The sequence below is a fragment of the Haliaeetus leucocephalus genome, unplaced genomic scaffold (genome assembly GCF_000737465.1).
Source record: "Haliaeetus leucocephalus isolate CR32 unplaced genomic scaffold, Haliaeetus_leucocephalus-4.0 Scaffold218, whole genome shotgun sequence".
NCBI classification, from domain to species: domain Eukaryota; kingdom Metazoa; phylum Chordata; class Aves; order Accipitriformes; family Accipitridae; genus Haliaeetus; species Haliaeetus leucocephalus.
This window is the reverse complement of record NW_010972654.1, coordinates 632,352-656,320: the sequence shown is the minus strand read 5'-3', so window position 1 is coordinate 656,320 and position 23,969 is coordinate 632,352. Positions and strand designations below refer to the sequence as shown.

The window sequence follows — 23,969 nt, the reverse complement described above, 5'->3', positions numbered from 1 at the left end:
GGTGGTGGGGAGGGGGGCACGCAGGCCACTGTCGGGGACGGGGAGACCGAGCAGCATGAACCAGGAGCGATGGCCGCTGACGGGGAGCCGAAAAATTGGATTAATATAAAATAGTGGGGGGGGGGGGGGCGGGGGGCCCAGCTCCCCCGTGCAGCCCCCCGGGGCTCCTGCCCCGCTCGGGGCTGGGGGGCTCGGGGCGGCACCTGCCCCTGCGCAGGGGAGCGCGGCTGGTGAGTCCCAGCTGGCAAGCATTCAGCCAGGAGGGCAGGCAGCGGAGCGAGGCAAGGGGGAGGGTGGAAAAGAAAAAAAAAAAAAAAGAAAAAAAAAAAGCTAACAGCAACTAAATCAGAGGAAGAAAGGCCTGCCGAGCAGTACCAGCGGGGTCACATGTGTTTCCTGGCAGCCTCGCAGGTGCTAAGCAGGGATGCAGGCAGGGAGCACCTTGTGATGGATCATGTGGTGAGTGCGGCAGCTCATTCCCCCAAGCCTGGGGACAGGTAGTTGTGAGTGGGGGGCTCGCCTGGGCCAGGTTTGCTGCTGCTGCTGCTGCGGACACGGGACCCCTCCGAGGGCCGGTGGCACGAGCGGCGAGGTGCCCATGGTGGGACAGCCCACGGAGGCTGGGAGCCAACGGCGGCGGCAGGAGGGCAACCATGTCCATTCCCACGTATTCCCAGCCCGTCTCGCTCCCCGGCACGCAGCTCCACGGCGAGACCGGGCAGGGGAAGGCAGCATGCCGGTCGAGAGCCAGGGCTCCGTCTCCCGTCCCCAAATTGCAGGGCACTGATGTGACAGATGCATTCAACACGTCCCAGAGCGAGGTGCTGTCGCACCGACTACTTTCAGGTGCTGAGCTGGCTCGGCAGCGTCTTCCCTGCCTTCCCTAGCCCTGGCTGCCCTGATGCGCATCCTAAAACCTTGGGGTACCTGCAGCCTTGCAAGAGGGGGATTATGGAGGCACGGCCCCGCTCGTTCGGGCTGGAGGACTCCAGCACGGTTGCATCACTCCACGCAGTGAATGACAGAGATGCATCAGCCCGGGGGGGGGTTCATTAGGGGCTGCAGACCTTTGCCGTCGGGCACGAGGGTGGTGGCTGAGATTCTCCCTGCAGCGTGCCCTGGGGAAGGGTCCCGGCTGGGGGGGTCAGACCCCTCTCGCTCTCCCCGCCTCGGCGTGCACCGTCGGCCCTCCCTGCGCACGGGGGCTGTCCGAGTGGGAGAGCGTGGGGCAGCCGGCGTGGCTTCGGCCAGGCTGCTAGGAAGGGGCGAGCGGGGAAACAAGCCCGTTCTGCCCGTGGCCGCAGAGGGGAGAGCATGTCCGAGGGCGCAGCGCTCGCCTTGCAGCAGGAGAGGAGCGACCCGCTGTCAGCCTTAGCCAGCAGCGGGAAATTTTCATCAGCGGAGGGCCCCCGCTCGCTCGGTGCAAAGCCAGAGCTCTGCCTCAAGCCGTAAACCAGGAGAGCCGCAGAGCAGTTGCTGTTTCGGACAGGGTTGTTTGGCAGCGGGGCTGACCACACAGGAGAGCACCCCGTCCCGTAGCGGCGTGAGGACGTGCCTGTCCCCGGTGCCGTGCGGCTTCCCGGCGGCGTGGGGGACACGGGAATGGCAGCATCGGCCTCGCCAGACTGGCCGGGCACGGCCCCCTCCCCCAGCCATCTGCGGGTTCCTGCAGGATTAAGCGGAGGAAATCTGGAATTGGGTTACTCTCAATATTGAACCTGCCATTATGATGTTTTTTATTTTGTTCTGTTCCGATCGAATTGGATGCAGCCTCCTTTTTAGCCCTTAATGGCTTGGCTTTGAGAATTTCCTTCAAAATTACACCACTGGCTTCCTGTTTTTAGAGCTCCCCGGAGCCCCGCAGCCGGGTGGAATAGCTGGGGAAATTGATCCCCGGAGCTGAGCTGGAGCGTTTGAGTCCTGCCGTGCCTGTGGGTGTGCGCGGGTGTGTTTGGGCTTTCTTCTCTTTCTTTTTTTATCGTTTCACTCGCCCCCCGGGGCCAAGGGCTGAGCGCTTGTAAACAGAGTTAGTGCGTGCCTGCGCGAGGAGAAAATCCCACCGACTGGCAAATCTGCAGCCGCGCTTTCCTCTTCTCGCTGGGGTGCAGAGGCAGGAGGAGCCGGGGCCCGGGGGAGGACAGGCAAGGATGGCCCGGGGAAGGGCCAGGGCCCCCCCCAGGCACCACTGCTCCTGCCTCTGGAGCTGTCCTTGGGGCGGCGAGACCCATCTCTTCTTTCTGAAACCCGTCTGCACGCAAATCCATGCGCGCTAGCAGGCTGCGGGCTCTCTGGAGGAAACCGGACCCGCAACCTCAAATGCTTCATCCCTAGTCCTGCCCTGGTGCACGCAGGGATTTCCCCCAGTAGCAGGTTGTCTCTTCTCACTCCCGGTACCAGCGAACGCTGGGGAGCAGAAACAACTGCTTGGGGCTCTCTTGGAGCTCCGTGCGGCTCCCTCTGGCTGGCTCAGGCTGTATGTGTGACGCTGTGCCTCGCCTGCTTGCTGGGCTTAGCTTGCTGCATGTGCAATATGGTGCATTTGTCTTTCCAGAGGCTCCTGGCATCCTTCGAGCGGCCCCGGATGGCTGTCTGCTTTCCCTGGGTGGGCACGGCCGTGCCACCTCCACATTTCCGCCAGCCCGGCCCCTTCCCCAGCCAGCCCCATGCACGGCACAAGCCAGTGCCCAGGCTGGGGAACGTGTTGCTGGTTACTGGCGAGAGCTGCAGCCGCACCCGGATCCAGCTGCTCTCGGAGCGTGCCAGCTAACGCGGTACTTAGGTTGGTCACCACAGCTAGGCTTGCTGGAAAGCATTTTTCCAGGCTGCAGATCTGTGCGGCTTTCCCTAGGGATCCATCAGCAGGTAGAAGACCAGTAAGCAGTTAACTAGGGATCTGGAAAGGTGTTGGAGCAGAAAAGACCTGTGGCGTTGCTGCCCCAGAACATCCCAGCTCCCCAGCAGTGCTCCCCAGCAGCACACTCGGCTCCCCAGCAATGCTCCCAGCACCCCAGCAGCGCTCCCAGCTCCCCAGCAGTGATCCCAGCAGTGCTCCCAGCTCCCCAGGAACGCTCCCGGCTGCAGGACAGCACAGCCACCCCCCAGCAGCGCAGGCTCAGGGGCTGCCCCTGCCCGTGCTTTCAGAGCCCTGGCCCTGCTTTTTTCCAGCGGGCTCCAAGCGTGCTTTGGCTGCCGTCGAATGCGGCGAGCACCGAGCATGCAGCCGCTTCCTTTCCTTGCAGCTGAAGCTGTTGGGAAGGACTCTCTCTCTGGCATCTGGGGCTGGAGCTCTCCGGAGAGCAGCCGCTGCCTGCGGCCAGCACTGACCCCGTTCCCTCCCTGAGAGCCAGCCGAAGGGCTCCCCTCCAGCTGCTGCCCCAGCAGCTCCCCGAGGCATGGCTTTTGGCTCAGAGGTGACCGCCGGAGCTGTGCTGCTCCTCCAGCTTTCACCCTGCGATGGCAAAACTCTTCTGCCCCGATCCCACGGCTGTCGTCGCTGTGAGAGGACTCCATCCATCTGATGCGTCGTGCCGCACAGTCGGTCCCTCGTCATTGGGACAGCCCTGGCACTGAGAATACTCCTTGTCTGGAGCCATGCTTCCCCTTTCTGGTAAATGCAGGAGATAAAACAGGTTGGATTTGAACCCAGCCAGCCTGGAGCGTGCACGAGACAGACAGGTTTCTCCCTGGAGGGCACGTTTCTGCAGCATCAGCAGTGCAGAGTGTCTGGGAAAAGCTCCCTAAGGGAGGTTTCATCTCCTTTTCCTTTCCCACTGGCACAGGCTGCCCGGAGAATTTGTAGCATCTCCATCCTCGGAGGTATGCAAACCCAGCTGGACACGGCCCGGTTGTCCCGTGGGGTCCTGAGCAGCCTGCTCCAGCTGACCCTGCTGCGGGCAGGGGGTTGGAGTGGACGATCTCCAAGGGTCCCCGCCAGCCTCGGCCATCCCGTAAATCCCCGCGCTTCCAGCAAGGTCACAGGACCCGTGCTTGTGCCTGGGCTTGGGCTGGCTCAGCCCACTGTGGTCGCTGCAGGACCTGCACCCGGCAGAGCTAAAGCTCCGGGACAGGATTTTTCCTGTGCTCACCGTGGCGGGGGACAGCTGGGCCCCTTTTGAGGAGCTGAAGAGCTTTTCCCTCTCGCCTTGCTTTTCCTCTCGCGTGCTGGCGGCCGACTGCGTCACCTCCTTTGGCGTCTCACCCGCTCATTCATTTTCCCCTTCGGCTTCTGGCCTTCTGCAAAACAGCAGGGAGAGGAAAACACTTCACAAGTCCGCTGGGCCGGTGCCCGGCGCTGCGGTGACAGGCACCGAGGGCCCGCGGGGATGCTCCCGAATTCTCTGAGCCCTTGGCAACAGAGCTGGGGGAAGGTGGGCGGCTCAGTGGTGTGAGGAGTGGGCTACAGACGGTGAACCGCGACTGCCACGGCTGGAGGGTGGGCAGGGACCTGCTGGCTCCCCGAGTGGTCCTGAGCCAAATGCTGTGGGGAGCAAGGAGGTCGGGAGAGGGGAAGGAGAGCCCGGGGAGCGATGCTGGGGGTCAGGAGAGGGAAGGGGTGCCCAGGGAGTGATGCCGGGGGTCAGGCGAGGAGAAGGGGTGCCCAGGGAGCGATGCTGGGGGTCAGGAGAGGGAAGGGGTGCCCAGAGAGTGATGCCTGGGGTCAGGCGAGGGGAAGGGGTGCCCAAGCTCTGCTGGCCCTGCAGCTGGCCAGCCTCACAGCTCGGAGGGCTGCAGCACGCCCTGGGGCAGCTCTGTTTCCCCAGCCGCCAGAAAGGTGTGTTTAAAGACCCTTTTCCTTTCTTCTCCGAGACCTCTGTAAGGCTTTACTAGCTAACCTATAATTTTCACCTGCATTATTTTAATAGCTTGCCAGCTGCACGTGTTGCCGAAGGGCGACAGCGAAGGGGTTGGGGGAGGCGTATGGAAGCGATCGATTGGGAGCGGTGGCAGCCGTGCACAGTCCTCCCATCCCGGGCGCAGTGGCGTGCGGGGACACGTGGGTGCTGCCGGAGGGGCTGCGTACCCCGTGCACTGCACTGCCAGGTCCCCGGTCTGCCCAGAGCTCCCCTGCGCACGGGAGTCACCCTCAACCTCTACGAACTCTCTTGTAGTTTAGCTCTGGTGTTTCTGCTTGGCTGGCACGCGGTCCATGCGGCTCAGCAGCATTCGGAGGGGTCCGGGAGGGAGATGATGAGAAGGTGGGCTGGGTGTAGTGGGAGGCATGGGGAGGGCAGGCAAGAGATGACACCCTCGGCGATCATTTGGCTAACAGGTATGAAAGTGCCGTAAAGCTGCTCTGCTGGCAGCGGGTCCCGGGTCTCTGCTGTTGGAGATCATTGCCAGGACATCCCAGTCGCTCTGGGGAACACGGGTCAGCAAGGGTACGGCCGCGATGGGCAGAAAGATCCTGCAGCGGGGCTGGCGGCAGCTCCGTCTCGGGCTGCTGCTGGTGCTGGGGAGTCCCGGGTCCGCGCCGGCTCGGGGCTACATCTGGAATTCGGAGGGGTGCGAAGCCCGCGGTGGGTTGTATCCCCAGCCTGCGCCGTGGGCTGGGTGAAGTTTGCTTTGCGAGGGCTGTGACGGAGGCGGCATTCATTCCCGGTTGCACAAGGTGGAGCGGCTTACTGGGAAACATCTTGTCTCTCCGCTGGCAGTAGTTTTGATGAGCATTTCTGCCCGGAGGCGAGGAAGGTGGAGGGAAACAGACTGGTGCCTCGCAGCCTCAGCCTCGTGTGCCGTTGGACCTCGGGGCAGCACCGTGGTGGGAGGCTGCGGGCTGGTTCCTGGGCAGCAGTTGTCCTGCAGTGCCACGTCAGGCTTGCTGGGTCTGCTTCGTGCTTGGGAGCTTTGAGGGAGGGAGGGCCGTTGCCCTCTGCGTCAGGGATCTCTGAGCTGTTGGTCTTTTAGCTGGCTTGCAAAATTGCCCGTTTTGTTTCTTTCTCTCCTAGTTGTGGGTCTCCTGGGCTCACAGCGAAGGCAGGAGCTGCAGCTCTCGTCCCTTGGAGTGTCTCGGGTGACCGAAGCGGGGTGACACCTTGGGGCTGGCTGTCAGCCCCAAAGCCCTCTGCTCCTTCGTCTGCTTCCAGCGGGAGCTGGGCATTGCTCCTGGAGCTTACAGTGTGGCTGCAGGACGGGGGCCGTGCTCCGGGGCGCATCCCAGGCACGGAAGGCAAAGGCTGGGCTGGAGCAGGAATTAAGAGGAGAGCTGCGGTGCCCGGGGCTGGCAGCGAGGGGCTCGCGGGAGCTGAGGGACCTGCAGCCCGTCTCCCCATCCTCCCCGAGCCAACGGCGCGTCCTGGACGTGGGCAGACGTGCGAATCCTGGAGCTACCTGTGACTTCACAGAGCAAATATGTGGTGGAAAATTGCTCTGCACCCGGGCAGGCCCTATCACACAGCTGAGAGCAATTGCTGCACGGCTCTCTGCGGATGGCCGCCCGTGTCCCACCCCTCTCCGACGCCAACCGGCGAGCAGAAACAGCCTCCCGAGCCGGGAATGCTTTTCTGCAGGTCCCGGGAGCTTTCACCTCTTGCAGGGTGCAGGGAGGCGAGCAGCCGCACCGGGGAACGGACCTGGCTGCCACCTCCGCTCACGGGCCGTGCCCGCAGGACGCAACCCATCTGCACTTGGCTTTGCGCGGAGCCCGGTGCTGCCAGCCGCGCAGCTGGTGAGTGCTGTTAAAGCAGGGGGAAAGCTGCATCTCCTGCAGCTGTACCTGTGCAAGCACGTCCCTTCCTGGCCGGCTCTGGAGCTTTTTCCCTGCTCCACCCGGACAGAACAGTGTCTGTGCTCGGCCCGTGGTGGCAGAGCCCTGCGGCGATGAGCTGGGGGAGGAATGCATGGCTGGAAGAGGCCCTGCGGGAGCCGGCGGCAGCGTCTCGGAGCTGCCGCCTGCCAAGGTATGCGCGGCTCACCGTCTGCCAGGGCATTGCTGCTCAAGCCCTCCTCTTCTGCCGTCCGCGGCTAGAACCGGTGCCTTCTGCACCTTGTCGGTGCTGAGCTGCGGCTTGGCAGCTTCGCTTCGGCTCGGGTGCTCCAGCTGTGCAGGGACCCTGCGGATCGCCAGCACCGTTCTGCCAGGCACACGCGAAGGCAAACTGTGCTGCCTCGCCGTGTTTTTATTTGCTTGAGCACCGATCCCCTGTCCCTGTGTGACCGCAGCAGCCTCGGTGTGGGTGGGGACAAGTTGGCAGCATCCCTTGGAATTGGTGAAGCATCATTTAAGTGTTGAGTGTTACAACCTCATCTGCAGGACTCGAAAGGACTCCACTGAATCGAAGTTTTCCTCCCCGACGCCTCCAAATTTCATTTCAACAGTATCCATCACCGCTTGTGTATGCCTTTGAGTCCTGCCTGAGAGGCAGGGAGGCTTTCCAAACCTCTTTCTCCAGCTTCGAAACCGCTAATATTGAAATTAAAAATATAAAAATTTCCATCTCCGTAAAGCAGAGCGCTTCCAAATCCTTACGTGAAACCCTTGCGCCCGGCCAGGCTCCCTGCGAGCGAAGCACCGGACGTGTCAAACCAGCAGCGCCGCGCTCCAGCCGCTCGGGGCCTCTGAACCATTCGGCGTGAAGCAAATGGCCTCTTCCCGCTCCGTTAACGCCGGGGGAGCGAGGCGAAGCCGTGCTGCTGCTCGCCTGCCCTGGCACCGGCTGCCTCTGATGTTCCTGCATCCCAGGGCCGTGCGGAGCGGCGAGGGAACCCTCCCGCAGCTCCCGGCCGGGGAGCTAGCACGCCTCGTGGCTGGCAGGACAGCCGATGCCTGCGCTGAGCCCAGCTGGGGGACGTCGTCCCACCCCAGCCGGTGGCCGAGGTCCGTTTTTCCCAACCTCCGCTATACTGGTGTGTTTGGAAGGAGGAGCTGTGGACACGGCCGTGCCTGGCCAGCCCGCTGGCTTCCCAGTGCGGAGCATCCCTGAGTCCTGTTGCTCCCCTCTTGCAGACCATGGCCCCCAGCCCATCTGAGACCCACCCGCAGCCTGCGTAATTCATCCCAGGCAAATCGCAAAAGCCTTTGGTTTTGGTTATCTTTGGGGAATGCCTGCGACCAGCATGGAGCAGCCTTGGGGCCCAGGGCACTGGGGTCTCTGGGGCTCGTGGCGGTTCCCTTCTTTGAGAGACGATGTCCCACGGATATCTGGGGACAAGGCACAGGGGTTCCCGGGGGCTCGGGACACCGGCTGACACCTGTTTGACCTTCCCATCTTGTCTCAGCTCCCCCGGGCAGTGGCTGTCTCCGTGCTGTGCCGAGCACGGAGATGCTTCACAGCACATTTTAGCCATCGAGGCTGGGTCCCTCTGCGCAGCGGGTCCCTCGCCAGCGCTGGCAAGGAATCTGCTGGCTCCCGGCGTACTGTGGGCTCTTCTCCACGCTTGCGAGGAGGAGCGCTGGCTGTGCCCTCCTTCCCCCTGCCGCAGCACGTGGAGCCCACCGCCCCGATGCCCTCCGCTGCCTCCTCTTCTTTCCTCTCCGACCTTTTCTCACCGCGTCCTCCCTCAGCCCTCCTGCACGCATGCGCTGCCCAGCTGGGCGAGTGCCCTTGGGTATCCCCCGGGGAGCCCCCCACTCTTGGTGCCGGAGCAACCCGGGTCCCTTTTGCAGCCCGCGTCCCGCAGAGGAGGTCTGGGTACCGCTGGTGGGGCGTTTCTGGCGTGCTGGCGTCTCTGGCAGAGCTCAGAGCCGCGGCCCACCGGGGCCACACGCGTCAGCGGCCGTTCGGCACCGGAGCTCACCCCCGTCGGGCTCCCGAACCGAGGAGGGGCTGGCAGCCCTGCTGGCAGCCGAGCAGCCCCTCGCCTGCTGCTCGAGGCGGCCGGGGCTCGACCTTTACTCCGTCTCGCGCTTTTTATAACCTCGGGACGCGGTTTTGGTGACATAAGAAGGAGCATTTCATTGCCCTGCGGCCAGAGGCCGGTGAAATTTCGGAGCGAGCGCTGCCTGGAGGAGTGCCGGCAAGCGCTGCGATGCCGTGGCGTATGTGTGTAATTTATTTCCCCAGGAAACTCGGCTCAGCTGCAGCATCTGGTTTTCACCGAGTCCCTGCTTTTTACCTGGTCCTCCAGCTGGGTTTGAGCGTGGCACATGGGGGTCGGTGCTCGCCCCGGGCCACCCTGCGGGAAGGGTTCCCCCCCCTCCCGGACCCTGCGCTGGGGCTCAGTCCCAAGGGTAGGGGGGCTTTGCCCAGCGCCGGGGGAGCGGACCTCGAGCCGTGGCTCAATCGCTTGCCGACTGGCCGGTGTTTAAAGCAGCGCGAGTGAGGGCGAAACCAGAGGTTTCTTGCGCGAGGGGTGTCGCGGGCTCTGGAAGGAAAGAAGCTCCCGCCGTGAGTCTGAACCATATTCATTTTTAATTATACAAATTGCTCAGGCTTTATATTATCATATCAATGACATGAAACACCAGCATGTATTGATTAAACTCAACAAATGCAGCACCCCAGGACTCAGGGGACGGAGTGGCTCAAAGCTGGAAGGGAACGGGGAGAGCAGGGTGTTTCCGTAAGCGGTTTCACCAGCGCTGCTCAAGTCAGACCTGCGATGGGGCACGTCCGAGCGCCAGCTCTCCCCCCGGGAGCCGCCGTGCGTGGCATCCGCAGAGACTGGGGCAGGGACTCCCCTTCCAAGGAGCCCCCCGGAGCAGGTCCCCTGCCCCTTCGGCTCGCCGGGCAGCGGCTGCGTCGCCTGCGCCGTGGCGGAGCGTCCCTGCGCGGCGAGAGCGTTCCTCCGAGCCGCCGCGCGCGGTCCTGCAAAGTCCTGCCGCCCCCGCGTCCGCGGTCGCCTCCCGTCTGCGGTCACCCCTCCGAGCCGGGAGGACGCCTGGCCTCTCCCGAGGCGTGTGTCCGGGTCAGGGTAAGGTCCTCCGGGGTGACGCCGTGCAGCTCTCCCCAGCAGCAGGGTGAAGGCAGGAGTGTCCGTGGCTGTGGTTTTGTGTGTGTGGCTTTTCCATCCTTCCTCCTTCTGCTCCTCCTTGTTGTCCTTCCTGAAAACTACGATCATCTAGCTCCGAATCGCCGTCTTCCTGTCTCGGTCTTTACTCTGCAGAGAAGAAGGAGAAGGCCAAGTTAAAAAAACACACCTGGGGCTGGGAGTTTTGCCAGCATGCCGGCTCCAGCCCAGGAGCCTCTCGCTCCTCCCCGCGCCGGTGCTTGGCAGGAGAGTCCTGCGGCAGCTCCGCTCCGACAGCTCTCAGGAGCCGCGGGGCAGCTTTCCCGAGGCGTCGTTGTCATCCCTCCGTGTCTCTCTGGGGGTCCGGAGCGGTCAGTGGGAGTGGGAGCTGCGTCTGCCCCAAAGCCCTGCTCCTGCAGGTGCCTGCCCTGGCCCTGCCGGGGGACTCCCCTCGCTGCCTGCCCTCTGCCACCCGCGCTCCTCCCCAGGACACTTGGCACGTCCACCCCACTGTGCCGTGCCCCCCACGTGTCCTCCTTTGCGGTCACTCATCCAACCGCCTGCCTCCCGAGCCCTCTCCCCAGTCAGAGACCCTCTACACTGACCAAACTGCCGATAACAGCGCCCGGTTCGGGGCTCTCTGATCCCTCTCCTGCAGCCCGAGTTCCTGCGGTCAGGACCTCTGTGCGCTCTGCTGAAACCTTGAAAACACGAATCCATCCCTCTCCATCTGGTCGCCATCCGCGGCTTGCAGGAAACCTTCCCGTGCCATCGCAAGGTCCTCTCGGCCAGCCCCTCGGTGACAGCCAGGCTGCGAATCGGGCTTTGCTCCCCGGGCACCAGAAAAGCCCCCCCACCACCATCATTGCCACCACTACCACCGTCACTACCACCACCACCAGCACCATCGCTGCCACCACTAACACCATCACCACCATCACCGCCACCACTAACACCATCACCACCACCGCTAACACCAGCACCAGCACCACTGCCACCACCACCAGCACCATCACTGCCACAACCACCAGCACCGCCACAACCACCAGCACCGCCACCACCAGCACCACCATCACTAATACCACCGCCAGCAGCACCGCCGTTACCACCAGCACCACCACGGCCCCAGCCAGGTGTGCGCAGGCAGAGCCGGTGCTTCTCGTTTCCAGTTTGATGGGATTCGTGGCCCAGCTGGGGTCGGACGGGGTTGGGTGCAGGTCTCTCCGCCCCGGGGACCCAGGTGCTGGGTGACGTTTCCACCTCTCCTCTGCTGGCCCGTGGCTTGCCAGCGTGGCCCGGCCGAGGCCACGTCCCTGGGCTGGTCCGCAGGGCTTGCGGCGGTGCAGCCTCCCCCACGGCTGCACGTGCGGCCCCTGCTCTGACTCTTCCTTTGTTACCGGGGGTGGGGAGGGGAGGGGAAGGGGAGTTCAGCTCAGAAATGGTAAAATTAAATTTCCCAGATGTTCAGGCCCCAGGAGTTCTTGTGCTGTCTGGAGAGGAAATGGGGATTCGGAAAATCCCGCCTCATATTTTTTCCCCTATCACCTTGCCTTTCCGCTGCCATTAAGTGCAGCAGGAACAGTAAATTACAGGGCTGCGGAGCCGTCCCATCTTGTAGATACTGTGGGGGGGAGCGGGGGGACGGCGCTGGGGCGAGGCGCTGAGCTCCTGGGCTCTGCCCGTGGCTCCGGGCGGCTCGCCGTCCGCTCGTGGCTCTGTGCTCGCAGAAGGATTTCGGGGGTGCGCACGGAGCCCTCCGCTCCCCGGCACCGTCGCTGTCCCTCCAGCCCAGCACTCCCCGCTGACGTGCCGCCTCGTGCCCAAATTATGGCTCTTTTCGCACCAAACCCGCAGGCGGGTCCAGGCTCCGGTCCTCGCTGGCTAACGCCAAGCCCTGGCCGTCCCGTAGGCTTGGTGGCAGGGTGACCCAGCTCTGGGTCATGGCAGAAGGGACCTGGAGAGCGCTGGGGGGGAAGGCCGTTGTGATGAGGACACTGAGCTCCCCAGTTCTCTGTGCTGCGCCTGGGGTGAGGGCAGGGGGGCTCGGCTTGGTGGGGGCTGAGCCCTGGGGCTGCCCTGGGGTACCCTGACCCACACCTGCGCTGGAGCCCGGAGCGGGATGGCTCTGGGTGCCCTGCAGCTCCAGTCGCCTCCGCAGAGCCGTCAGGGCACGGCACTGCCAGCCACGGTGGAGCGAGGGCGGCTTTCCCCGCGCTCGGCGCAGAGCCCCCGGTGCGCGGCTGGGCTCAGCCCGTCCTGCGCTTGCCCTCGGCTGCATCCAGCGTGGCACTCCGCGCCGCGGGAGAGGTGGCTGCCAGCAGTTTTGCTACGACGGCAATCGAACCCGGGGGGTGCAGGCAAGCGGCGGGTGACGGGATCAGCTGGTTCTGCCCAAATCCATCCACCCCGCTCCTCCTCTTGCCACTCCTCCCCGCCGCTCTTACCCCTGACGCAGGCTGCGGGTTCCTCACTTCGTGTTGAATCACAAGCCCGCTCGGTCGAGGCTGCCCTCAAAAACCTTTGCCAGCGTTCTCCCTCCCGAGGGATGAAGCGTGAACGGCCAGCGGCTGAGCTCTCCTGTGCCTACGGCGGGGGCCGTCGGTGGCGGTTCAGCCGGATCCAGCATGCCAGCGCTGCCTTCCCGAACTCGGCCACTGCCCACCTTGTCCCCTCCTGCTCGGTGCGGTGACACCGGCTGCGCTGGCGGAGCTCCTCCCCAGCCCCAAGCCCCACAGGTCCCTGCAGGGCAGGCTAACCCCCACCCAGCCCCCTGCCCTCCTGCATGGCCACCTCGCTCCTTCCCAAGGGTCCTGTCCTAGCCACAGGAAAATCTCCCATCCTCTCATTGCTCTGCTCCAGCCCTACGCCCTGGTGCATTTACCTCTGCTGAGAACCCCTCTCCGTTCCCTTTCCATGGGACCAGAGGTGGTTTGGGAGATGCTCTGGAAAAAATTGCTGTGGGGCTCCTGCCACGCTTGCCCCATGTGTGGCCAGGGCAGGAGTCCTTCAGGAGCTGGGGGTCTGCACGCCCATCACCTTCCTCCCTCTCCTCCACATACCTATTCCTCTGGAGGAGCTTACATCCTCGGGGGAACGGCGAGGCATGGACCAGCCTGCGGCACCCGGGTCTTCCCTCCCTGCCTGCCTGCTCTGCCCTCTGGGGTGGCAGTGGGACCTGGAGCCGCTCCAGCCCCTTGCACAAAGCTGGCGGTCACCGACCTCCCCTGCCCGCACCTCTCCGGTTCCTCGGCACGGGACGCACGACGGATACCCCTCCGTACCTTCCCTCGGCTCTCCGAGCAGCGCCTGCCCCACGAAGGGGGCCTAGTTTTACAACCTTGCCGTGTCCCAGGTTTGGCTGCTCCTTTCTAACACGTCACCTGGCTGGCGGTGCCGCTGCGGCTGACAACACGCTGTCTTCTCTGTCTAGAAGACGGAGCGGCCGATGCTGGACACTCGTCCCTCGTCGCTTTAACTGGTGAGCAATCCTGGCACTGACTGCTCGGGGTGACCCACGCGCCTCTGCCCCTGCGTCTCGTGTCCCCGAGCCCGCTTGCCCCTCGGCCCTTTACAGCTCTACACGACGCCGGCAGTGGGGACGAGCGCTTTGTGAGGGCTGTTGGCACACAGAGGACGCGGCGAGGGTCCTCAGCCCCGGAGCAGTTTCAAGCAAGAGGCCTTGCTTGGATTTGGACTTTTTGGCATTTGATCAAGCCCAGTCCGCCCCCCAGCACAGGCAGTCCGTGAGCTGCCCCGAGCTGTGGCTGTTCCCAGCAGCTCTCCCAGCCGATTTGGTTACTGGAGGAGAAATGCCCTGGTCTTTCCCCCCGTCAGCACTATGTGTTCTGGTGGGCACGACGGCACAGGCAATGGCCGCAAAGAAAAACCTGGAGAAGCACAAGCCCCTCCATGGGCTGGCAGCGATGGGGTGTCCGGCCCCCTCTCCCAGCGCTCGCTTATGGGAATGGCACGATCCTGCTCCCTAGCAATGCTGAGGACCATCCTGACCATCACTGCTGCTCGCCCACACGTTGTCCTGCAGCGCCTGTGGCAAGTGCGACATTCCTACCAGTATGGTGTCCACCTCCCTCCTGCATATATCCTGACTGGGGCATTGTCCAAGGCCTTGTCCCCATGCAGGTTTTTAACCTTTTGATTAGATCTGGAGGAACTGGCAGCCCCTTTAGCCGAGCTCAGCCTTTCTCCGGCGGGCAGCAGACACCTACACATGAGTCATTTTTAAAGAAGGATCTTTCCAGGGACGTGGTGTTGGTTTCAGCCCGATACGGGAAAGTCCCTGGGATAAGGCGGCGTCGGGACGCCTGGGTGCAAGGCAAGGCTGAGTCACGCAGCACGAATCTGGGCAAGCCCCTTTGCCTGCCGGGGTCCCGCTCGGCCAGCAAAAGTGGGACAAGGCGAAAGATCAGCTAGGAAGGGTTGGCAGAAACTTTGCTGCCTACTCAGCTGTCCCTTGGGGTGCCCACCGCAGCCGGCAACCCCAAACGTCCCACCCGAGCTCCGTCCTGGGACCTCTCTCACTAGAGAGAGCCTCTGCACAGCCGCTCATGCCTTCCATCCCGTTTCTCCCCTCCCTGCAGCGGGTCCTGCTCACAGCGACCGCAGATGCTCACCCGCAACTTCCCTGGTGCTCCTGCCTTCCCAGCCAGGGTGCCCGGGGACGAGGTGGCATCTGGCCTTCACCCACGCTGTCTCCTGGGGTTTCAGTGCCATCTCCTGCCTCTCTAGAGCGTGTCGGGCTTTTAACGAAGGGAGCCGTGGCATCGGCTTCCCCTTTGGAATCACGGGTTGGGCGCAGCCTTCCACGGCTTGGGATGGAGACGGTGTGCCTGGCACGGACAGAGGCTGCAGAAGGGCTGGGAGCCGGGCAGGCATGGCACGTCTTGGGTTTTTTGGGAAGGAGGAGGTTTTAGAGAGCCGGCCGCAGCAGGCGCCTGCAGGCGGGGGTATGGTATCTCCTGCCGCGGGCTGGCCGGCTCTCGGGGTGGGGAACTGCGCGGCACGTCTGGCACAAAATGGACGGGCAGAACTGGTGACGGAGGGGCACACGGTGCAGGGGCTCGCTTGGAGGCTCCGTGAAGGAGATCCCTCATGAGGTCACCCTTTCTTTGGCAAAGCCTAGAAAGCCGGAGACAGACAGAATCACGCACCGCAAGGTCGCATTGGTTGAAATGACCATTACCTGTAAGCAAAAAGCCATGGCGAAAAAGCAGACCTTTCTGACGGGGATGGATGGGCTGTTTTGACCTGAGCACCCAGCGGTGCAAGACAGTTTGTATTCTGATAGGATCAAGCTGCTCCCCTCTAAGCTCAGCATGGAGCGAAGCTCTGTGTGTGTGTTTGGGAGAGGAGAAGTGGCTCTGCCTCCTTCCCTCGTGGGACGGGTAAGTGGGAAGAGGGCGTCCGAGGAGCTGCGTGCTGTCGCTTGCTGGGCTCCCGAGCCTGGAAGCGCTGGGGCGAAGGGCTGGAGCTGCCACGCGCGTTGGCGCTGGGTCAGCTTTGGTGCTCGGTGAGGTGAGCGGTCTCGCACGGAGCTGGCTTCTCCTGAACGGGAGGGTGGCCATCTGGCTGTCCAGAGCCAAGGCAGGGTCCCTTCCACCCGACGTCAAACGGGCTGTGAGATCCCAGCTGCGCTGTGTTTGCAACTCCAGAGGAGATTGCTTTCATTTCCTCACCATTTGTCAAAATACCTTCCTGATAAAAGATGGTTTATTTTATTCCTTTAACACACAATAAAACCTATCGAGTTGTTATCTGGCCGTAAAATCTCAAGCACAGACCAAGTGCGCTGCTCAGGCACTGTCTGTTTGGTCCCCTCTTCCCAGCATGAACCCGAACTAGCTTATTTCTCAGCCAAACCAAAGTATCTCGTCCCCTTTGACAGCTGCTGAGGGTCTAATCTCGGGGAGGCTTATCCAGAAAAGCTGCAGGAAGGGAGGTGGCCCATCTTGGCCCAGGACTCCTGCACTGCTTATCCTTTCCATGCGCCTTGGCACTGAGCTGCCTGTCCTGGGGTTTGGTCCCACACAGGAGCCTGTGCCAGGAACTGATGCAAAAGTGGCAATGGGAATTTATCGGAATTGATGCAAAAGTAGCGATGGGTATTTATCGGAATTGATGCAAAAGTGGCGATGGGTATTTATAAGAATTGATGCAAAAGCGGTGATGGGAATTTATCGGAATTGATGCAAAAGTGGCAACACCAGCAAAAAGAGAGGGAGAATGCTGGATCTTTGAAGCTGTTAGAGGAGGTCTCCAAATAGGCTGGTAACTGGAAGGCAGAAGAGTTTTCCAGTTCAGCCCTGTAGGAGCTTCCCCACCTGCAGCTTCTGTTTTCAAACTGGGGTGGTACTGGCTGGAGCAGTTTGCTGGTGCACGAGGGCACTTTGCAGCCGGTGGTCTGCATCCCTCACCCACTGAGAAGAGTTTGACACTTGTGCTCCTGAAAGCCAGGGACAGGGCAGGCACTTGGTCTCCGCTGCCCAAGCGGAAAGAGCTCCACGTATCCGTCTTTGATGACCTAAGGTTTAGCAGTGCAAATCCCAGCAGATGCAAAGGCTCCTGACGTTGTTCCCTCCTGCCTCCTGCTCCGTCTCCTTCTCTAGTGAATTGGAAAGGACGTGCAAGGGGGATTAACAGGGTTTGGGGTTTTCCTGCTCTGGAATACTCAAGCTGTCAGAGTTTGCTCGTGACTGGTTTTACCGCCACTGCTTCATGCTTAATGAGCCTTGAATCCTTAACAAAGACTTCTCCCTCTTCAGGGCATTACTCATTGGGGTTAAACGGGTTCAAACGGTGGAGCGTGCATGCATGGCTCCGGCTGCCACCCCGACGCCTCTGCGTCCGCTCCCCTTGCGCTCCCCTTTACCCCTACCCTGCCCGAGACCATCTGCGCCGTGAGGGCGACCAACAGGATTTTAAAACCCAGCCACAGCCTTCTTGAGCAAGGCTCCATGCTCTGGACAGCCACCTCCTCCCAGTGCCCCCGCTCCCCCGCGGCTCTGTGCATGCGTGGCAAGACCTGTGCCATACGTCAGGAGAGCCCTGAGAAAGGCTGCAGCCCTGCAACCGTGCCGCTGCGCCCTGCATGGCACCCCCAGCAGCTTGAGGGGGGCTTTGATTTCACTGCACCGCCGGAGAGTGTCTGCAGGGACAGGCAAACGTGCAAACGGCCCCCGGAGCCTCGGCAGAGCTGCTGCTGAAGTTGGATTTTTCCAGTCTAGCTGCCGGGCTCGTGTCCTGCTCCACCTGCCCCCTTGCCCTCCCTGGGCAGTGGCGTCAATCCCACCGGAGCTGTGGGCCTGCGTGGCAGGCGTTGGCCAGTGCCGGTGCCAGGCGTTGGCCAGTGCTGGTGCCGGTGCGAGGCAGGCACAGAGCGGTGCTGCCTGCTGGGACACCGGGAGGAGAGCGTTCCCCTAAAGACACGGGGTCGAGAGCCAGGAGCGGGGAACACCGGGTGAACTGGGCTGGCCGGGACGTTACGGCTCCTGCTGGGTGGTAAGAGACCCGCTGGTGCCTTTGGCAAGCTGGGACAGCCGTCCCGCTTCCCGAATGCTCGTGGGGCAGAGCTGCTGGTCCCCGCGATCCTCCGGGACGCTTGAGGGGCTCCTACGTGCTGTGGTGTCGGCCTCGGCTTCCCCCCCCAAATCCCTGTCCCGGCACAGCTCCTCAGGACACCAGGCCCATGGCTGGGTGCGCAGAGCCGGCTCTGCCGATCGCTCTCGCCTCGCCGTTTGCTGGCTGCACTCTGCCGGAGGCGAGATGCAGACTCTTTCCAGACTCTTTACTTTCCCCGCGCCTCTGATTCCCAGCTCCTAAAATCCATTTCTCACCCTCGTAGGGTTTCCCCTTCTCCCGTCCCTTTGCCTTTCAGTGAACGCATGCGAGATTTGGAGGCAGCTGCTGGGGGCTTTGGGCAGCAAATCTGGACGTGCTAAAGGGAAGCGCCGTGTTTTCCACGCCTGGGTTTTGGGCTCGCCGGCGGGGTCTGGCGCGCTCTCCGGCTCGTGTTGACGCAGCTCCCACCGGAGCTGCTTCGGCTCTCCCGGCCGTCCCATCTCCCCCTCGGCTCGCACCGACGGCAGCAGAGCCGCAGCCAGCGTCCCGGCGCTCCCAAACCCCCTCCTCACACGATCGTGGCCGGGGACACCTGGGGGTCCCCCGACTGTGGCCGGCGCGGCCCCCTTCCAGCCGAAAGCCCCGCGGGGACGGCGCGAGCGGCCACTTACCAGCTTCCTCTGGTTGCTGAGGCAGAAAGTGCAGATCTGTTTGGGCTGGGAGTTCTCGGTGTCGCGGGCGGGGGGGCTGCCGCCGCCGTGGTGGTAGAAGGCAGGGGTGGTGTGGCAGGGCTGCCCGTCCCCGCACGCCTCCCCCACCAGCAGCACGTTCCCCAGGTGGGAGATGTAGCTGGAGGCCAGTCTCAAGGTCTCGATCTTGGAGAGCTTTCTGTCGGCCGGCTCGGTGGGGATGAGCGTGCGGAGGGCGGTGAAGGCGGTGTTGACGCTGTTGGTGCGGTCACGCTCCCGCGCGTTGGCCGTGTGACGCTGCCGGGGCTCCCTGTTGATCCGGTTGGGTTTCTTGCCACTCCTGCGCTTGCCGGCCTTGATGCCGTAGCCGTCGGCGTCCAAGTGGTAGGGCTTCTCGTCCGAGCCGGAGCTCTCGCTGCCGTTCTCCTCGTCCTCGGACAACATGCTGATCTCGGGGTACAGGTACCGGCTGGGGGCCGAGCGCAGCATGGCAAAGGACATGTTGGGCGGCGAGGGGACGCCGGGGAAAGCCGCCTGGGGACCGCCGCCTTCTAGCCGACCTCCTCCTGCTGCGGGCGGCCTCAGCTCCAGGCGCTCATGCTGCTTCCTCGGCTGGGGTCCGGGGAGCCCCGCTTCGGCTCGCCCTCCCCGGGGCGAGCTCCGGCTGGGAGGTGTCGCGGCTGGGGGTCCCCCTCCCCGGCTCCCCGCCGGTTCTCTCTGTGCAGAAGGGGTTAAGGGCTGCTCGCAGGCAGGGCTGCCTCTTTCCTCTCCCCACACATGTGCATCTTAAGACGCCGAGTGTGGCAGGAGCGGAGTTTTATAGCGGCGGCGATGGTCAGCCAGGCCCCTCCTCCGGCTCCTGCTCCGGCTCTGGATGTGGGAGCCCAACAGGCTCACGCCTACCTGAGCTCACCCTCCATCCCCACTGGGGACTTAACCCTTCAGGGCTCGGCCGGGGGTCCTGCCCGTGGCCTGGAGTGGGGAAGGGGCTGGCGAGGACACGGGGGCGAAGCACTTGCTGCCGTTCGTCTGCCAGCTGCGGGCTTCGGCTGCCAACCCGGCACATGGCGGGCACACGGGGACTCCCGCGGCATCCCGGCCCGTCACCTGGGTGGGCACCGGCAGCGGGGTCCGTGGGGGCTCCCAAAGGACCCCGCAGGCCGGGGTGGGAGGGAGGGTCCCCCAACCCCACGCCTGTGGGGTTCACGGGCAGCTTGCGCCTGGGACAGAGTTGGGGACGGGGCTGCGTCACCCCCCCAGGCCGGGGCTGGGAAGACAGGCTCCTGCTCAGGATTAGTCCCCGCACGGAGAGCCCCCGAGAGCGCTCCCTCCCCTTCCCGCAGCATGACCAAATCCATCCTACTGCTGCTGCTGCTGCTGCTGCTAATGGGGCAGAGAGGCAGGAATTAACCCTTGAGGAGCTGCCCGCCAGCACGCCTCCGCCGAAGCTCCTGCCTGGTTGCACGCCTGCTGCTTTAATTTGCTTTAATTTCCTCCCCAGGTATCAAGAACGGCATTTGTGTCTCTGTCAGCCTGATAGGCGTGTGCGGGTGCGGACCCCGCTCCTGTCCCCATAACCTAACCCGTCCCCGTAACCTGTCCCCGTAACCGCGCCGGCTTTGCTGAGCCTGCAGAAACCAGCACCTGCTGGCAGGGTCGACTTTGGAAGCTGCCCCAAATTACCCCCGGCTCCCCTTCCCGCACCAGCTCATCGTGCCCACGCAGGCACGTCCAGCAGAGTCCTCTGGGGACAGAGGGCTTGGGGGGGTTGAGCAGGGGTCCCCATGGACCCCCAGCAGCTGCCGCTTCAGCGGGGCAGTCCTGACTCTCTGTGCCCAGACCCAGGACCGAAGGAAACCAAGGCATTTCTGTGTTCTGCAAGTGAGCTTAAGAGGCTCGTGGAGAGAGCCCTGCGCCCCAGCCCTGGCTTTGCTCTGCAAAACTCTTGGCTCGGTGGCAGCCCCAGGCAGGCAGGCTCAGTGCAGCCCCAGGGCTGCTTGATTTCATGGCATCAGTCCTGGGCCTGGAGCCACGGAGGTGCTGCAAGGACGTTCCGGAGCTTGCCGGCCCAGCCGGTCCCTTGCTGCAGAGGCAGAGAGCAGGCAGGGAGCTTCGTCCCCGGTGAAGGCCATCAGCCTCCTCCTCTGTGGCCAGGCACGTGGGAATCCCCATAGCACCCTGGGTCACAGAGCTGTCCCTAAGGGCTGGGACCCCACAACCAGGATGGGTCCAGGGAACCGAGCGCCGGAGCAGGCAGGGAATCGCCTCAGCTCTGGGCTGCCTTACCCTGGCCCCGTAACCTCGTCAAATAGGAGTTGGGACAGTGGGAGCGTGCCGCCTTCAGCTGCACGCTCTGCCTTCGCACGAGGAGAGCATCGGTGCCTGGAGAAGGCCGGCTCTTCCCCCAATCCCAGGTACATCTCCCAGCCCGGCAGAGCTCCTGCCTCCCAGCCCTGCTCGGTGGACCCCCAGGGCAGCGGCATCCCCTCGCAGGGCGACTGCAAACACGCAGCCTGGCGGGGGGCTGCAAGGGGGTCCGCAGGGCTGAGCCCCACGGACTGCTCTCCCCTTGCCAGCGGGAGGGACACCGGCTGCTTTTGGTGACGGCGGGGACTGGCAATCCCCAACAGCGGCAGCTCCAGCCCTGCCTGCACGCAGCCCCCGGGGGCAGCCGGGTAAGACCCCCGTGCTCCGCTGGTAAAGCTGCGTCACGGCCTTCGATCGCGCTTAGTTTGTGTGGTGCGTCGATAAGGAGCGTTTTAGCTTGGCCAGAAATGGCAACTGCCATTTGCTGTGAAGTCTCGGGTTTCCCTCCGTTTCGACGGTGCGCAGAGCATCCCCCCGAGCGCGGTCCCCAGCAGGAGCTCCGCATGGGGTGTTGTCACTCCGAGCCAGTGTTTTGCACCTTTGCAGTGTGCTACCACAGTTAATCAACAGTCTCAGCAGCTTCTGAAATCCAAGCCACTGTCATCTCCTTCCACAGTGCTGGGCGCTCACCATGTGTGCTTTGGAAACCCAGGCTCCTGTAGGCATCTGCTTTCGTTTAGCTCCGCTAATGATCTTGCTTTTCTCTAGCACCTTCTATCCAAGTGCAATCCCCAGGCACTTTCCCTGCGCTGTCCTTCCTGGTGGGAAGCACGTCCGTCTCCCTGCGGCCCAGCTCCTCTGGCTCTGGACCGGGATGCAGAGCGGTCCTGTCTGCAGGTGACGCTCAGCCCTGGGTCAGGCCAGAGCACCAGACCTGGCACTGACTCAGAAAGCACCGCTCTTAAATAAGCAGAGGCATTTGGCGCTGGAGATCGCAGCGTCCCGACCCCTGGCTTTGTGGCTCTCCTGGCTTCCCAGAGACCTGCCATGATGTCCCGCTTTGGGCATCGTCTTCCCAGCCCTGGCAGGTCAGCAGAGCCTGGTGTAGGCGCCTTCTCCCAGGGAGGCTGCGGAGCCACGGCCGAGGAGTCTGAAATTCCCCGTTGCGATCCATCCTCTGCCACGGCTTTATTACCTGGAAGCTTGGCCTGGCTGCCTGCAATGACGCCACGGCTCCGCTGCAGGGGAGGTGCTGCCTGCGGTGGCTGCCTGCCTCGTCCCGCTCCCTGGACCGAGGCGCTGGGCCGTGGTGCAGCTGGGCTTTCGTGGTCCCCCCCTTTGAAACCTGCCTCTCCCCGTCTTCGGGACCTGCCCCCCCCAGCTAACAGCCCTGCAGAGCGTGGGGTGCTTGGGGTGCCTTTCCCGCAGGCACCTTGACCCCAGGCTCTGCGGAGCTTCCCTCCCCGCAGAGGGTGCCCGGTGCTCGTGCCGGACCCCTCGAGGACCCCGCTCCTATGGGAAGGGGTGCTGGGGTTGCAGAGCCCTCTCCAGCACTGCTGGACTCTTGACTGTGGTCACCTCGGGGCGGGGGGGCACGTGAGGCGTCCTCCTGCCGCCGACCCGGGATCCCCAGCACCCCACCAAGTACCCAGGCACGCCGCTGTGGTCTCTGGGATGGGGGGGGACGGGAGGGTTGAGCTTGCCCCGTCCCCTTTCTCCTCCACGTGGACCGGATATTTTCAAGAGAAGAATCTTTCCTACGAGGCTCTCCAGCTGCCAGGAATGTGCGTCTAGGAATGCCCAGGGCCCATCCAAGAACAACTTCCAGACGTGAGGCTGAGTGACGGCAGTCCCTCGCTCCGGGGCTCCAGACTCCCCCGCGCTCGCTTGGAGGACGCAGCTCGCCGGAGGCGATGTGTTAACGACACGGGAGGCAGCCGTGCAGCCCAAGTGGGTGGGTGGGAGGCGAGCGGAGGGGAAGGAGGGGGCCCGTGGCTACTGGGCTGCTTCCACACCGTTAAGAAACTCTGTCTGGGAGGAATTTGCTCCTTTCTCCTCACTGTGGGGCTGTCGGGGGGACGTGGATCCCACTGCTGGGGATTGGCCCTGGGCGGGGGGGAAGCTGCAGCCCAGCCATCCTCCCGTGTTGGCCCCAGGCATGTACATCCCTCCGGGATTTTGTCAGGGCCGAGACCCCGGTCCTGACCTACCCAACGGCACTGTCAGTGCTTTGGAGTTTGCTCCCTGCCCCAGAACAACCAGAGCTGGGGACACCTCGTCGGGGTCTCCCAGTGTCCTCCCCAGCAGTCACTGGGATGTCTGTGCCAGGCACATTAAGCACCGGGGACCGGACAAGCGCGTGGCGCATCCTGCCGGCGCTGAGCCCGTCCTTGCCAGGCTGTGCCGGTGCTGCGTGGACCACCTCCTGCGTCGGGGTCTGGGCTGGGGCGGCCGGGGTGTGCTCCCGCCTGGCCAGCACGGGACCCTGGGGCTCGTGTTTGAGGAGAAAACATTCCAGGCCTGCTGGGATCCTGTCTGTGCTCCTGGCAAGAGCTTCGCCCAGGGATTCCTGCGTCAAGTCCACAGCTCCTGGCGAAGCCGAGCTGGCCTTCGGGAAGAGACGCCCAGTCTGGGCTTCCAAGCTCCAGGCAAGGCAGCACTCTCTGCGCAGCAGCCTGGGGTGTTAAAAATACTTGCTTGTCTCTACGCTGACTGTGTCTCTACAGCTGAAGGCTGCGGCTAGCCCGGCTCTGCCACGCCATGGCTCGAGAGCTGGCCCTGCTCAAGTCTTTCCCTGTGCAAGTGGATCGTGTGTTCATTAAGGTGAAGACAACATCACACGGGGAGAAAGGGCAGAGAAGGCAAAGCTGCTCCCATCCCTTGGCCGCAGAGCCCGGAGAAACAGTTGGCGTCCCTGTCCCCACCTCATCACCCGGGCATCCGCGCTGCCGATCCTCTAGTGCCTTCTCGCCCTCTGCCCCGCCGCCGTCACTGCCCAGCCTGTCATCGCATCCCCGCCTGCATCCCCGGAGGTGAAGCAGAGCGGCTCCGGCATCGCCGCCGGCGTCGGCAGGATTGCTGCATCCCCTCCCCTGCTTCTCCCCAGAGGCTCCGCGCCACCCGAACTCCTGCCCTGCCGGAGGCCTCGCTTCTCCGGCCTCGGGACCCCCCGTGACCGAGCGAGCCACGCAGCGGTGCGAGCGCATGAGCGCGCTGCTCCAGGAGCAAGTACTTCTGCTAGAAACACAGCGGGGTGCAGCCGGACGGACGCTGCCTGGCCAGCGTGCCTGGGAGCGTCGGTGTCGCGCTCGGTGCTGAGAACAGGAGCCTGCACCGAGTGTCGGCTGTCACTGACCCCGTCACCGTTCCCTCGTCCGACGGGGCTGCTGTGAGCTCAAGGAGTGGAGGGTCCCGGCGCCTGTGGGGCTACTGCCTCTGCCCAGCAGCCCCTCGGGGAGCTGGCGGCTGCTGCCCCGTTGCCCTTTGTAGTAATCTCCTGCCCCGGGCAGGCAG

The 23,969-nt window shown here is 63.7% G+C and overlaps 2 protein-coding genes across 4 annotated transcripts in view; one reads left to right on the top strand and one right to left on the bottom strand.

The window, feature by feature from the left end:
* Window positions 1-23,969, top strand: part of BOP1 (block of proliferation 1) — a 66,551-nt gene that overhangs the window by 33,739 nt on the left and 8,843 nt on the right. The window contains exon 1 of one of the 3 annotated variants that reach the window (XM_010566806.1): window positions 10,953-11,018. The exons of the other annotated variants lie outside the window; for them this stretch is intronic. The gene's annotated coding sequence lies outside the window, so the exon portion shown is untranslated. Of the gene's footprint in view, window positions 1-10,952; window positions 11,019-23,969 lie in introns of those variants that run through there. 3 annotated transcript variants of the gene reach the window in all.
* SCX (scleraxis basic helix-loop-helix transcription factor) lies at window positions 9,997-18,650 on the bottom strand. The gene is made up of 2 exons (XM_010566803.1): window positions 18,132-18,650; window positions 9,997-10,035 (listed from the first exon to the last, which is right to left on the bottom strand). The coding sequence occupies exons 1-2, from the start codon at window positions 18,648-18,650 to the stop codon at window positions 9,997-9,999; spliced, it is 558 nt and encodes a 185-aa protein (XP_010565105.1).

Coding starts and splice junctions, on each gene's coding strand:
- SCX (XM_010566803.1), bottom strand. CDS start 18,650: ATGTCCTTTGCCATGCTGCGCTCGGCCCCCAGCCGGTACCTGTACCCC. Junction 10,036..18,131: donor TCAGCAACCAGAGGAAGCTG/GTAAGTGGCCGC, acceptor TCTTCTCTGCAG/AGTAAAGACCGAGACAGGAA.